The sequence below is a fragment of the Rhinolophus sinicus genome, chromosome 2 (genome assembly GCF_057876585.1).
Source record: "Rhinolophus sinicus isolate RSI-liver-muscle chromosome 2, RSI-T2T, whole genome shotgun sequence".
Taxonomy (NCBI): domain Eukaryota; kingdom Metazoa; phylum Chordata; class Mammalia; order Chiroptera; family Rhinolophidae; genus Rhinolophus; species Rhinolophus sinicus.
Genome location: NC_142502.1, coordinates 39940047 through 39955925, shown reverse-complemented (window position 1 = coordinate 39955925; position 15879 = coordinate 39940047). Strand labels below are relative to the sequence as shown.

The 15879-nt window shown below is 35.3% G+C and overlaps 1 protein-coding gene across 5 annotated transcripts in view; it reads right to left on the bottom strand.

Moving 5' to 3' along the window:
- ROS1 (ROS proto-oncogene 1, receptor tyrosine kinase) overlaps positions 1-3170 on the bottom strand; it is a 98481-nt gene extending 95311 nt beyond the window's left edge. For 3 of the 5 annotated variants that reach the window (XR_012496723.2, XM_074333485.2, XM_074333486.2), the window contains exon 1: positions 2584-3170. Coding sequence is in view for 4 of the 5 variants with exons in the window: in XM_074333485.2 (XP_074189586.2) it covers positions 2584-2706 (123 nt within the window). In the remaining variant the exon portion in view is untranslated. The remainder of the gene's footprint in view (positions 1-2583) is intronic. The other 2 variants (XM_019741353.3, XM_019741354.3) reach the window with 1 other exon arrangement.
- Between the last annotated feature and the right edge of the window lie 12709 nt (positions 3171-15879).

The following is a 15879-nucleotide window of genomic DNA, read 5'->3' as shown; positions in this document are numbered from 1 at the left end:
TTATTTTTTATTCTAAATGGATAGCCACACTTTAGTTTGAATTATCATCTTTTTCATACTCCCTTATGTAAATGGTGTTATTTCTGAACTGTATTCTGTTTCACTGGCAGGGCTACTCCTACACCAATACAAACTGTGCCACTTTTTGGATATTTTATGGAATTTTTGGATTATAGTTTTGTTCTATTTTCTTGTTATAAAGTTGTAGATTATATACAAGAAAAGTATTAATGTTTGTGCTTTTTTGAACAAGACAACCTTCTGAACTCTATTTGTTTCTAATAGTCTTTTATTGACTTGAATTAATACTTCTAACAAAGCACGTCTCAACAGTAGTGCCTTAATTGTTGGTATTTGTTACTCAAAAACTGGGTTTTGTTGCCAAAGAAATTGAGAAAATTGTGATTAAACAAAGCCATTCATATACTATTGTGCCTTGCCTTGTGGATATACAAAAAGAGGGTGCGGCAAAAAGTATTTCCATAAATTATTTGACCATGAATCTGTTTCTTTTTCATAAAGGATCTCATAATACTAGTGTTCTGAAGAATATTATTTTTCTTGTCTGCAGCACATAGCATATATAATTCAAAAACATTAAGTCAGTTAATACACTCAACTGATACATACAAATCCCTCAATTAATGTAAAATACACATGCTCAATCATAAAACTATGATTTGTGCACTTTTGGGCAGCAATTCTAACATTCTTTTGTACAAGAATCTTTTGTATTTCTTTTTAAAACAGCAAAGATGCCTCAAAATCAAGAACCATCCAGTAAAACCAAAGATGACCTTCAAGGCAAATGTCCAGGCTAAAAAGGATGACACAGTAAAAAACAATCCAAATAGCATAATAAAGTTGAGCACTTTATATATCCATTCCCCTAATCCATGGCTTTTCTTTGTTCATTCACCTAGCTGTTGTCCCTCCAACCCCTGTGTGGGAGGCCCAGATGGAGAACATTTATTACAGTCAGATTGGCAGACCCTGTCTCTTGCTGTCGCCACTCCATCAGCTGTGCCTTTCTCTGTAGGTGGCGAACGGAAGGCAACTCAACAAAGGAACAAACTGTCTGCTTCTACTGCCAAACCCTAAAGTCAAAGGAGCCCACACAAAAAGATAAGATAAAACTAAACTTAACTAAAAAATGAAATAAAATAAAGTGACAACAACATTGGAAACAACTAACATCAGTTTTGATAGTAGCAACATTAACCAATTATGGGCGTACATTCATATGATGGAATATTCTAAATATATTAAAGATCCTGTCTCCATAAAAAACTTCAGGATTTAGGGGAAATCTCACTCTATAATGGCAAATGAAAAGCTGGGTGCACAACTGTGCATAAAACTATATACCTCTTTGAGGAAAATCCACTGAAAGAAAATATAATCAGAGACTAATAGTGGTGGAATTGTAGGGTGTTTTTTTTCTTTGTTCCTCTCTATCTTATAAATATCTTACAATAAATATGTATTCTTGTTATAATCAGAGAAAAATTTTATGTTTTAATAAATAAAACATTAAATAATCCCATTCTTCCATGTTTAAGTTTGGATTACCACCACAAAAACCTAAAGCATACAATTCTATGTACTGGCAATGACGTCTTCAGCAAAGATTTATATAAAATACCAAACGTTTTTTAGAGTGCTACTATCCAGAGTAAGCCTAAATAGTGTTTTAAACTGGAGTTTAAATTCAACCAAAAAAAGTGTGGCAAATAAATTCTTTTTTAATATACCATCGGCTTCTATCTTCAATACTTGAGCATAATGAGTGCTATATTTGGTATTTTTATTATTTTTTAAAGTATGACTAAGTAATATCAATGTAAGTTGTTGTGCTATTTCCTTTGTTTGTAAATGAGTGTACCTTTCCTTGGCTTAATTGCATTTGGTTTTTAAAGTTGATTCAGTGACTGTGTTAAGTACGCTAAACCACAATAACTGAAAAGACATGAAACGATATATATATTGGAGGGATGACATCTATAAATGAGAAGGAAAACATAAATTTCCATATAAAAAAAACTCATTATTGAAAAAATTACAAATACACAGATAGAAATAAAGGAATATACAAACAATTCTTCTTTTAAAATAAAGTGTTCTATATGGTATTGATCGCATCTGCTTCCTTGGTCATCCACCTCCCCATACACTCATTCATCCACAATATAAATAGTACCGACATCCGCAACTACCAGGCATTGCCCTGTGGCCAAACCTATTTCATGTTTCAAGACAAATATAAATGATTCTGTAGTAAATGAGTTTAAATTGATATTTTTAAAGCACGCAAAATTGATTTCATTAAAGCCTCCTTTACCCAAATCCCATGGCTCCCCTTATACCCCCCCAAAAAATATCTATGAACAGATAGGAAACAAAATAGCCCTGCCTTACCTTCTGTAGTTATAAATGGCCCTAACTTACTTTGGAAAAAGAATCTTTCTTGCCTTTCTAGGACTTCTCATGGCAAATCTTCTTGTAAAGCGAAAATTATTCAATAATTTATAACGAGCTGAATTCTGTTCCCACAAAGACAAACATTAGACCAGTAAAACTTACCAGGTTAGTTACACAGGACTTTAGGCAGCTGTTTAAAACTGTACACTGAACCACAGAAATCCATATGCATCCAAGAGTCGCAAATTTGATGAATTTCAGGGTAAGCCAGTAAATGTTCTTCATCACTTCACCAATGGCAGATTTTCAGACGACCGTTCTACTTTTCTCCATTCTGCTATATGAATTCTTTGGGTTTCATCACTTCAGTTGAAAAGGTGGCTGGTGGAATTTTTAAAAAATAATATTTAGACCATTTAGTTTAGACCTTTGAATCCTAGAAAGTTTGTAAGGTGAACAAAACAATTATTTCATGTCTTTGCTTTGTTTTAACTCCCATAAAGAAAATCACCCACTGACTAAAGGTTAGGTCGAAGAGCACTTCACATGGAAAGTAAACAAAGTGAAAACGCAAATTGCATTTCAGCAAGCATGTGAAACGTGTGCAGCCTGAAACTGGAATGCTTCTGTGGATCATCCACCACTTCATTTTCCTGAGGTTGGTTCGGCTATGCAGGAAACTGGGTTTTAACCATCTATACGTTAGCAAACAGTAACACTATTATAATAAAGAATAATTGGAAAATTAGAAGCTACTAAATTAATGATGCAGCAGAGAGGAAAAACAGAACCCTTTGAAACCAAATGCATATTTTAAAATTAAAAAGCAAACAAAGCTGAAATTCATAGACAAATACTCTGAGGGTGAATTAAAACAAGGAACTTTGTTGGAGTGCTTTCAGAACTTCACTACATATTAACTAAAATCCTGCCTTATCAGGTCTATTCAGACAGAGAGCTGAAACTAGGCACCATAGAGACCAAAGATATGCATAAGTGTTGCTGTCTTGAAAATGAAATATTGTACAAATTTCAATTAGCTAAGCATCAAGATAAAGTGAAGCCGAAACCTAAAACAAAGAATACGCAGTCTGCAAGGTACAGAAGTGTCATTCTGGATAACTACTTTTTAGGTTGCTGCGGGTTAACTCTTTAAGGCCTGATATTTTTGTGTTGGTGTTCTTTCTTATGACAATCTAAAGTATCAAATAAACTTTCATTCTTCTTAAATAAATTATACTAATGTAACTTAACCTTTTCTTTGTGGCATGAGGTTCTCATTATGAGCAACACGTGCATATAAGCTTTGTTTTGAGCTAAGCGTCATTTAGTAAATGTTGACAAAACTGGTGTAAAATATAAAGATGAATGGTACTGACTCCAGAATTGACCCCTAAAACTTGTTTTTTTGAAAAAAATTTTCCATTCTCCACTTGCTCTCTGTTCATTTTTTATATTTAACGAAGGTAGGTTAAAGAATATAGAACGATTTGATTTCTTGGTCAGAGGAATACGGTCTTCTTTCTACAAAATATACTTTTAAATCAGAGAATAAACTACATCGCTTAAGGGATTTTCTCATCCCAACAAAATTTATCTTCTTCATTGTGCTGCCAGTGTCGTTTCCCTTATCAGCACAAATAATATTTGTAACTTTTGTTTCACTAAGAAAATGGACTTCACTAACTACTTCCTTGAAAACCTAAGTACATTCTTTTATCTCACTTGATTGAACTTTATTGGTGGAAAGTGGAAAAGAACTATCTTTCCAAATTCAAGATTTTGTGCTTACTCTGGTTTTTGGAATTTAACCAGCACATAGATTTGCACTCGTGAGAAATGGAATGTGTTCAAAGATATTTGTTGCAGAGTTACTTCTGTCAGCAAAAGATTGGAAACAACCTAAAAGCCCAATAATATAATACCGGATCAATCAATTCACATATTTTCTCCAGGTGATTTGTCTGGATAGGCTTGTTTGGACTTCTCCATTACATGATGGTCTTCAGGCAATTACACTGTTTACATGGTGGCTTAGAGCTTTGGTGAAAGCATTCCAGTGTTAAGTTGTATTGTCTTTTATGATTCCACTTTAGAAATCACGTGGTTATTTTTTGCTCCATTTTATTCGTTATCAAAGAGTCATAAAACTGCCCAAATTCAAGGAGAGGGGAATTAGATCCCACCTCTTGATGTGGGAATGGCAAGGTTCTTGAAGATCATGTAGGACGGGAGAGATGTTGCACCATCCTTGGAATAAACAATCTACCATCGCAAGGGCAGTCATCAGTGGCATGGTTCTGAAATGCAGAAATTTCAGATGCAGCAGTATAAATCATACTAGTCCCCATACAACACAGTTCAAGCTTCAGTTACTACAATATACTAACTATGTGTAATTGTATTAAGCACAAACTTCTCTGCTACTTCTGCAGTCCACAAATCAGATATAAGTAACAAATGCACATCAAGATCAAAGACCAAACATGTCACTTCTTTCAAAGTCTTTCAATGATGACCACTCATTGCACATGTCGCTCAGTTCCTCCACAGAAAACAAAGCATATGGTTGTGTTGCCTCCTTGTTTGCCAGTGATAAATCCACGTGACATTTTACAAAATTAAGTTTAGAAAAACGGAAAATTGAAAGAGGGACTTGACCAAAAAAGATAAAAATGCAGCAAAGAAAAGTGATAAAAGGAGAAGTGAAATTTGAAGCAAATGTAAATGAAGGATTTGATGCCCAAAGCAAACGTAACAAAAGCAAAAAAACAAATGGGACTACATCAAATTAAAAAGCTCTGTACAGCTAATGAACTCATCAACAAAACGAAAAGGCAACCTACAGAATGGGAGAAAATATTTGCAAATCATATGTCTGATAAGGAATTAATATCTGTAATATACAAAGAACTCATACAACTCAATAGCAATAAACAATCTGATTAAAATATAAGCAGAGGAACTGAATAGATTTTTTTTTCTAAAGAAGACATACAAGTGGCCATCAGACACATGAAAATATGCTCAACAAAACTAATCATCAGGGAAATGCAAATCTAAACCACAATAAGATACCATATCACACCTCTTAGGATGGGCATTATCAAAAAGACAAGAAATGACAAGTGTAGGCAGGGATGTAGAGGAAAAGGAACCCTTGTACACTGCTGGGGGAAATATAAATTGGTGCAGCCACTATGGAAAAGATCATGGAAGTTCCTCAAAAAATTAAAAATGGAACTACCATATGATCCAGCAATTCCATGTCTGAGTATTTATCCAAAGGAAACAAAAACACTAATTTGAAAAGATATCTGCACCCTCATGTTCATTGAAGCATTATTTACAATAACCAAGACATGGAAGCAACCTAAGTGTCTATAATACATGAATGGATAAGAAAAATGCAACATATGTGTGTGTGTGTATATATATGTATGTATATATATAATATATATATACATATGGAGTGCCAAAAAATGTATACAAGTGAACACTTTGGTCAATGTTGCTCAAGCAGTTGTTCCCCATAATCAGAAGTATCTGGACGCTGATGGTAACAACTTTGAGCACCTCTTGTAATTTCAGAAGTCAAACGTGACTTGTATTCATCTTTTGTTATTGGTCTATATTGAGTATTACAATTTTAATAGTTTTTTTCCTTTCTTAAAATGTGTATACTTTTTTTGGCACCATACATATGTGTGTGTATATATATATATATATATATACACACACACACACATATATATAAAATGAAATATTACTCATCCATTAAAAAAGAAAGAAATCCTGTAATTTCCAACAATATGAATGGACCTGAGGACATTATGCTGAGTGAAATAAGTCCTCAGGCAGATAACGCAAATACTATGTGATTGCACTTATAGGTGGAATCTAAAAAAAAAAACCCTCATTGATACAGAGAACAGATTAGCAGTTCCCAGAGGCAGAGTGGTTGGCAAAACAGGTAAATGTGGTCAAAAAGTACAAACTTCCAGTTATAAGATAAATAAGTCCTGAGGGTGTAATATACAGCTTGGTGACTATACTTAACAATACTGAATTATATATTTAAAAGTTGTTAAAGAGAATAGATCTTAAAATTTCTCATCACAAGAAAAAAAATGGCAACTGTGTGTGGTGATGGATGTCAACTAACTTACTGTGATCATTCTGCAGTATATGCATCATGAGGGCTGACAATTAAGTTCACGAACTTGTTGCAACGATGTTGCTAAACTTTTTTTATATCAGAGGGATTATTCATTATGCATTTGTACCAACTGGACAAACAATTAATGAAGTTTACTATTTGGAAGTGCTGAAAAGGTTGAGTGAAAAAGTTAGACGACATGCACTTTCGCCAATAATTCTTGGCTCTTGCATCATGACAATGCACCAGCTCACACGCACTGTCTGTGAGGGAGTTTTTAGCCAGTAAACAAATAACTGTATTGGAACACCCTCCCTACTCACCTGAACCAGTCCCCAATGACTTCTTTCTTTACCTGAAGATAAAGGAAATATTAAAAGGAAGACATTTTGATGACATTCAGGACATCAAGGGTAATACGACCACAGCTGTGCGGGCCATTCCAGAAAAAGAGTTCCAAAATTGCTTTGAAGGGTGGACTAGGTGCTGGCATCGGTGCTTAGCTTCCCAAGGGGAGTACTTCAAAGGTGACAGTAGTGATATTCAACAATGAGGTGTGTAGCACTTTTTCTAGGATGAGTTCATGAACATAATCAGTGAGGTGGCCTTGTGAAAGGAGAAATTTTAAAATGTAATCATCAATTTTGGTGAAATCAATTGAGGGAACATTGTGCCCCATTTAAGTTCCTAGAACCCAGTGCATCTCACCTCATGCTTCAGGGAAAGGATGGTGCTACAGAATTCAAAGAAGGGAAAAATTAAATAGTTAGCTTTTGAGTTTCAAAAGCCGAGGTCCCAGCCAACAAGAACAGAAGCTAAAAACACACATAAAAAGTTCAGTTTCTGCCCTGCAATTTGTTTTTGCTACACTATTATCAAATTAAAGTTTTATTTAAGCCTGGAACCTTGGTGGTTGAAATGTAAACATGGGTTGGTTATTTGACATTCTTTTCTCTGAATTCCTTCCCTGAGACTTGAAGATGGAAATGGAATCAGTCACTGCATGCCTTTTGCTTGGTATAACACAAGACAATATCACAATGTAAAGGTAGAATTTGGGGTCTTTTTGTTCTTCTCATATATTTATTTTCCTCTGACTGCTCAGGGGATATTGTTGTTGTTACTTTTATTATTATTGTTATTGTTGTTTGGAGCTTTTGTCCCTGCTGCTTCCATTCTGGAGTTTTTTTTAGAAGCATAAAGTTCTAGAAGGCTGTTTTTTAAATGGTTGTTCTTTCTTGTGTGAGTTATTTAACAATTATTCAAAATAAGCCCAAGGAAGAGTTTGTATCGGGTCTAGGAAATTAATACTATGCTATTAAGTACAAAGAAGTATATATTCATACTTTTGTATATTTATGTACTGAGAGTGGTCTCAATTATGTAAAATAGAAAAAAAAATAGATGGAAATATACCAAAGTATTTTTTTCTGCGTGTTTTTTTTTTTAAGAAAATCTGATTCTTGATAATTTTCCCTGTTTCACATATTGTCTAGAAGACATACACTGTAAGAGCAAGTTACTTTTATTACAGTCTGTGTGGGATTTCTCACTTAGCCTGTGACTCACTTCCATTTACTGAGTTTCTTCCCAGAGTATGTGGTTCCACAGACTTCTGCTAGACATCTCCAAGTTTGTATCCTTACAAATAATCTGCTCCTTGACATGTGGGACCCATGCCCTAGCAGCCGGCTGAACTTTCTCCATAGCTGCCGGGGCAAACACTGGCCGTCCTACTCACCTTCAACCTGTTGGCACCCCTATGGTTTGTCCACAGTTTTAGGACAAACTACCACCACTCTTCCCAAGCACCCACTGCTTTATTAACTCCTGTTCCTAGAAAAAGCATTGCTTTTTATTTGTTAATTCTCCCAAGTATTTGCATTTTTGAACCTTTTAAATCTGATTGTAGCCTAAAAGACACTATGTCTTCATGGAAGATATTTCCAGAGATTGAGACCAGATATTGGGCAACCACTTAAGCATTTTCCCTAAAGCTAGCTAGCCCTGAGTGAACACTGCTTTAGTAACAAAGTTAAGAGGTTTTCAAAAGCAAAGTCAGACTCCTGAAACTTTTCCTCCTCTCCCAGCCTTCAGATATAGGGGAGCCAGACTCTACAAGAGGTTTCACTGTTCTCTTCCCTCACGAGTGCCCCCAACCTTTGCTCTTAAGGCAGCTCTCCATCCCCTGGGGCACGGAGGCCAAGTGCCATCATGCACAGCACCACCAATGACCTTGCAGATCCCCACACACACCACCACCACCACCCTCTTGGGCCAGAACTGCTGTTGCTTCAAACCCTTACACTAGACATGAAGTATATGGACAGAAAAAGAAAGCAGCTGCCCCAGGACAGGCAACTAAGATGGGAAAGGGGAGCAGCTGAAGGATCTAGAGACTTTGAATGATGAGAACCAAGCCCCAGTTCTTTCATTTTTCAACAAAGTCATACAATTTAAGAAAAGTGTGATTATAATTGTAATTATTAAGCTTTGAGTGATATGGGGAAAACTCCAACACTAGCCATATTACAGATACTGAGAAATCAATTTTTAAAAAAGAAACCCTACTAATAACTAATTACACCATTTATGAATGTTTAGCATTTATGCTTAATTAGTCTGAGCACAAAACCAATTAGCTTTGAATATTGACTTCAGATTTAAATATTAAAATGTCCTTCCAAGGATACATCAAAGTTCACCCAGGAAAGAGAAAAATGGGAATCTTTCAGAATTTTTTTGCTTCAGAAATTATTGCAGTGGTAAAGTGAAGTTCTTGGTAAATCAGGAAATGGTCTTTGACCCTTAACATGTATGGAGAGTTCATTAGGTGTCAGACATGGTATTGGGTTTCAGTGTGCTTTATTTCTCTTATCCCCTGCCACACGTCTCCAATGCCAAAGTCCTCACCTTTTCTGTCTTCTGCAAATAGTACAGTAGTTAGAACATGGACTCCCACATTAGCCTGTGTCCAATCTTGGCTCCATCTATGAGTTAAGTGACCTTGGAAGTTCACCTAAGTTCTATCTGCTTTAATTTCCTCACCTATAAATGGAGATAATAACAGATTCAATTTCAAAGTTTTAGTACCTGCCACATGGTAAGTTCTTAACCAATTTTCTCACATGCTTAAGAACTTTGTTATTTTAGATATTCAGATTGCTCCAGTAAGGGGGTAAATTAGTCATAATGATTTGTTGAATGAATATTTAACAGTTACTGCATGCCTACTATGTGCCCAAAAAATCATGCAAGGCACTGTGAACACAACAGTGAACTAAACAGTTAAAAACCCTTGTCCTCATGTGGTAGGGGCCAGAGGAAGACAAAACAGACAAAAACAGGTCAAATGTAGTAAGTTATTATACGGTAATAAGTTCTAAAGAGAAAAAAGGACAGATTTGTGGGACAAAGGGCTAAGTCTGCAGGTTGCTATTTTAGATATTATAACATGTAAACTCTATGTAATTTTGTTTATTACTAAATGAGATATAATATTGTGATTTTAATTGGATCAGTGAACTAGTCACTGCTGATATAACAAGGTTGTCTTCTCATGAATTAAAAACATTTGCACATTGTTTTCTTTGGCTACTTATATTTAATAAAAATGTTTCTCAATCTCTCTCACATACTTTCAACATGAGCACTTTGACCACTTACAAGTAAAGATCGTGAGAACAAAGTGTATCTTTTAGAAGTTCTTATTGCTATTGTGATAATAGAGACTGTTTAGAAGAACTAGTAAACCATAACTTCAGATTTAGCAAGGATCTGCATTCCTTTATTTGCAACCATTGCATTTGTAAATATTGCAACATATATGTCACACAAAGTTTCCAATTGTTTCTTTCACTCAAAAGAAGGAAATTTTACAATGCAAAATGGTTATAAAACCCCTCTAAAAAAGGGGTTTATAATAATACAACATTATATTTAAAATAATTAAATTTATATAAATGTTATTTAACATGTATATTATTAAATGTTTTAAATATTTTAAATATTTTAATTGAAATATAATCAATGGTATTTTATTAATGATAATACAGTTATATAATAATTAAATATTATTAAATATATTAAATAATATAATTTAATGTTACTAAAATACATTTAATGATATAATTTAAAATAATATAATATTTACTTTTCTATTTCAAAGACTGCACTTGGAGAAACAGGTTAGTTTAAACCACAGGCATCAGAACATTAATAGCAGACAGCCTGGAGAATGGAGCTCAGTACAGAGCTGATATCAGCAAGGAAGCCTGGTGAGAGGGAGGTAAACTATTTGGGGGCCTCAAATAGGACCTGTTTAAAAGATAGTCATTAAGAAGAGAGAGCCTGCAATTGGAGCTTTGAAGATATGCTATTTGAATTTTCATATTTATATTTCAAAATTTAATTTCCCTGTTTTGAGATTAGATAGATAGATATAGATAGATAGATAGATAGACAGATAGATAGATAGATAGATGATAGATATAGATATAGATATAAATATAGGTATAGATATACATATATACATATAGTATATACAAATTCATAATGGTTCTGGGGGTTTTCTTCCACTGTGAGTTTTGGACTGGCAGAGAATCATAGCTGTTGGGAAACAAACATGAGGCACGTCCTCTCAACCCACACTTAACCAGTAGTGTCTGTATACTACACAGTGAGAAACAGCTTATGTGTATTATCTCATTCCATTCTCTTACTATTGAATAAAATAATTATTGGCATATCTGTTTTACAGTTGAGAAAATTGAAGACTGAGAAAGTTAAAAATGTTTCTTGGGTTTGCATGGATAGGAGATAGCAGAGTTGGGACAGAAATTCATATTTAGCTGACCCTAAAGCCTATAACCTTAACTTTAACCTTAACTTTAAGATTAAAATGCCTTTAGCCAAGTAATGTTTACAGTGGGCCATCAGCATTCTTTTTATCTTTTTGGACTAGAATATCTAATTAGAATGGTCCTGCTCATTTTAAGGAGAAAATCTATTTTATTCAGCACCAGCAATTTAAAGTTTAGAGTACCTCCCCCGCCAAAAAAAAAAAAAAAAAAAAAGTCAAACACAGGAGAGAAACAATCCCTGAACCACAGGACATGTTGCTATGACTAATGGTTTCTCAGTTGTGGGATTTGAATAAAGCTCTTGGGGGTAATGGTAAAATTTTATGTATATTATTTTCAGTTATACTACTAACATTCCTTAAATAAATATTTACATTATATTTGTTCATATATTTCTCAGAATATATGAAATATACTATTTTTCAAAGGAATTACAAGACAGAGATCTAAGGGTGAATAGGGTTCAAGCAATACATTAAGCTTTGGCTTATTAGGAACAAAAATTATCCTTATGAACTTGAACTTGGTTTTCTTATTTACCTAAAAACATGTGATTATGTCAATCAGTTTAACTAAACAGACTGTTCTTCCCTAATCTCTGAAATTGTAAAAAGTTGATCGAACTAAATCCCTTTAACATGTGTGAAATAACTAGGCTTCACTGGTTGATTCTTCATGAAAACCATCATGTTCACCAGATAACTGTGCTCTGTTTTTGCATCTTCTCCCTGGGAAAACCCTGACAGCAAAGGAGAATCAAGTGAGGATGATAGCTATCCCTGGATTTTGATTTCTGAGCTTTGAGCTGCTCATGAACTCAAATTTTACTTGTGTCTCCATTTGACTTTAAAATCATGTAAATTTAACATTTTATGCCACAAAATGTTTTAATAATCAATGGAAAGTTGAATTAACACTGGCCCACCTACTCCAGACTTCTTTAAGTGAGATCATGTTTGTGTTGTTTAAGACATTTTCAATTTGCTATTTTGATTCTCAGTCAAAAAATTATAAATTGGTACATCATAAAATTAGAAGACTATAAAATGATAACAGATAAAGGTGAAGCCCAGCACCTTGCAGGTGACACAACATGTGTGAGGGTGGTAAATATGGGCATTAAATGGGTCCTCTCGGCCAGGAGCTCCTCTCCAGGAATGCCTAGCCCAAACTCCCCTAATACTTATAAGTCCATAGAACTCTGATTCAAGCACAAGAAACAATTAGTGGTGTGGTGATGCCCAGTCTGAGGCAATCTGAGTTAAGGCCATTCTAAGGCACTTTTAAAACATTCAGTCTTATTCCTCCCATAGATTTACCACCTCAGAGATTTTGGATGAGAGGAATAGTAAGGGGAAAAAAAATATCCAGGGGAATGGAGAAAGGCCGTAAGAGGGGACATGACAAATACTACATAGACTGCTGTCCCCTCTTCCCATGGCTCATTGTTATAAATTAAATGGTTTGCTCACCTCAAGTAAATATTCAAAAGGCACGTCCTGTGTGCCAGCCCTATGACAGTCGGTGTCTTAGAGGCACTGGCTTCTTGCCTCATGAAGCCCCTGCCTAATGAAACAAGCTGAAGAAGAGGTCATCTGATGATATTAAGAAAAATAGAAACAACTTGAAGGAAGTCAACTTAAATAACTTGTTGCTAAAATTTTAAACACCTTTGTTAGTTACCCAAACTTTGGTGTACTTAGAGAAATGATTGCATTTTAAATATAAGGCAAATGATAGTGGCATGAATCATCAAATAAATTAATGCCCACTGATTGGGCAGAAAAATACAAAGATGAAGGAAGAACAAATAGTGTAAGAAGAAAGGAGCAGGTGCTTCAGGAAGATTCTTGAGAACATCGCACCTTGTGCATCATCCAGCTTCAGGAGCTGCTCGAGGTCCAGGGTACCCTGGAGCCCTGACTCTTCCAGAGAGTCTGCAGTGGAAAGTGCTCCCAGTAACACTCTGATTTGAATTTCTAACGAATGCCAGCTCGGAGGACCTCATCAACAGACTATCATACTCAGTCATCTAAAGGACAAAACCCCTATGTGGCCTGAGAGGGGAGGCTTTCTTCCTTCCCCGACTCAGTGCTTGAGCAGTACCTGGAGTGACAATAACAGGAAAAGTAGAGTGTGCATGAATGACGGCCATGATAATTCTGCTTCAGGAGGCCAACAAGATCACTCAAGACCCCAGTTTCTTTATTCCGTACAACAACTCAGCTCAGGGAAGACTGTCATCAAACCCATTTTTGAGTCAAGGAGCCAAACCCAGATGTATCTGACACTAAATCTCCAAGTCTCTATACAACCAAAGGTTGAATCTGAAATTGATGGCTTCCTTATTCTCTTCAATCATTTTCATGTTAACTGATTCCACAGTTTATAAATCTGGAAGAAGTTAATCATGGAAACTTTCACACTTAAATTAGTTGTTCACACATTTCCATACTACTCATTGTCCTTTTTGCTGACAGTCTGCTGCAGTGGAAGCATAACACCAAGGATCTATTTACTTAAAAAAAAAAAAAGATAGCTTTATTGAAACATGATTCACATCACATACAATTCAGCCATATAAAGTGTGCTATTCAATAGCTGTTAGTATATTTACAGAGTTGTGTAAATATCACCACTATCTAATCTGAGAATATTTTCATCATCCAAAAAAGAAATCCCTACCCATCAGCAGTCATTCTTCATTCCCTCTCCCTCTAACCCCTGGCAACCCCTAGTCTGCTTTCTGTCTCTATGGATTTGCCTGTTCTGAACATTTCATATAAATGGAATCATACATGTGGCCTTTATGCCTGGCTTTTTTCACTATATATCTTCAAGTTTTATCCATGTTGTAACATGTATCAGTACTTCATTCCATTTTATTGCTGAATAATATTGTGCTGTATGAATATACAACAGTTTACTTGTCCACTTAACAGTTGATAGACTTTTGGATTGCTTCCACTTTGGGGCTGTTATGAATAATGCGCTAATAACATTAGCTCTATTTACTTTTAATTCATCACACTCTTCTTTTACCCTAAAGAAGTTACTATGATCTCCCTAAGTCTGTGACAAATTACTGGAAACTAAGAACACTAAAATCCCAGGCAAGAGAGTAATATATGTATCGTATGTAGGGTGAGCGACCCTTCCTGGTTTACCCAGAATTTCCTCATTTTTATCACTGAAAGTCCAAAATTTTAATTCCAGGCAAACGAGGACAGTTGGTCGTCCTAGTCTGGGACTTAGCCCAGAAGGCAATTCTAGAAAAGCCCACTTCCTGGGATGAGCTTTGCCATTTCTGTTGAGGGTATAGTTATATCTTTTAAAACTGGCTTCTAGCATAACAATCATTTTACATAGTTTCATTTTAGTAGAAAACAATTATTCTTTTAATTCCTACATGGTGAGCAATACCTGAAAATTTCACATACACTAGTTTTAAAGCTATTACATATATACGTACACACAAACACACTTTGCTGTGTGTGCGTGCGCCGTGTGTGTGTGTGTGTGTGTGTGTGTGTGTGCGCGCGCGCGAGCGCGTGCGTGCGCTATTTTTTAAGACTTATTATTTTGGAGGAGTTTTAGGTTCACAGCAAAATTAAGAGGAAGATGCAGAGATTTCCCATGCACCCCTCCACACATGCACAGCCTTCCCCATTATTAACATCCCTCACCTGAGTGGTACATTTGTTACAGTCGATGGTCCTGCATAATTTTTAGCTGGAGTACTAGTTAACGCAGTGATGAAAAGACCTCCCTAAGCTGAAAAGCCTCATATCCACAAGGTGGCAGTGCAACACCCATAAACCTAAAGGGAATTGAAGTAAAGGCTGTATTAATGAAACTTAATCTTCTGTTTGAACTATGTACTGTTATGGGGAAATGGATGAGGCAAATCAACTACTTGTCAGATCGATAGGTTTGTTTTATATTGGTAAACAGCCACATATGGTTAACGATTGATGTCTCCAACCCACAGGTTTAAGACAAGAAATACAAATTTAGATTCAAGTCTTTTATAAAACTGTTTTTTAATCACTTCTGAGATAATTATAGACTCTTAGGAGGCTTAAAAAGCACAAAATTCAATGTTTTCTTCATGTTTTCTACCAAAAAACACAGAGCAGTTCACATTTCAGAATCTACACAAACTTTACCCGTTTTCCTCCACTTAAAGAAGATAGCAAAATTTAGGTGAGAGACAGGAATATTATAAGGATATTCTCTATTTATTGTTCGTTCACATTATTAAAGGGTAAAGGAAAGTATGGGCTACTTTATTTTGCATGACAAAACTGAAATTGCTGAGAAAAGCAGCTCCGTTCCAGTTTCTAACTGGTGCACCAGGTCAGCTTTCACCTTCTGTTAATGACGAGGCACTAGAGACTCAACAGCCCAGTAAAGATACATTAGCAAAGGAGGAAA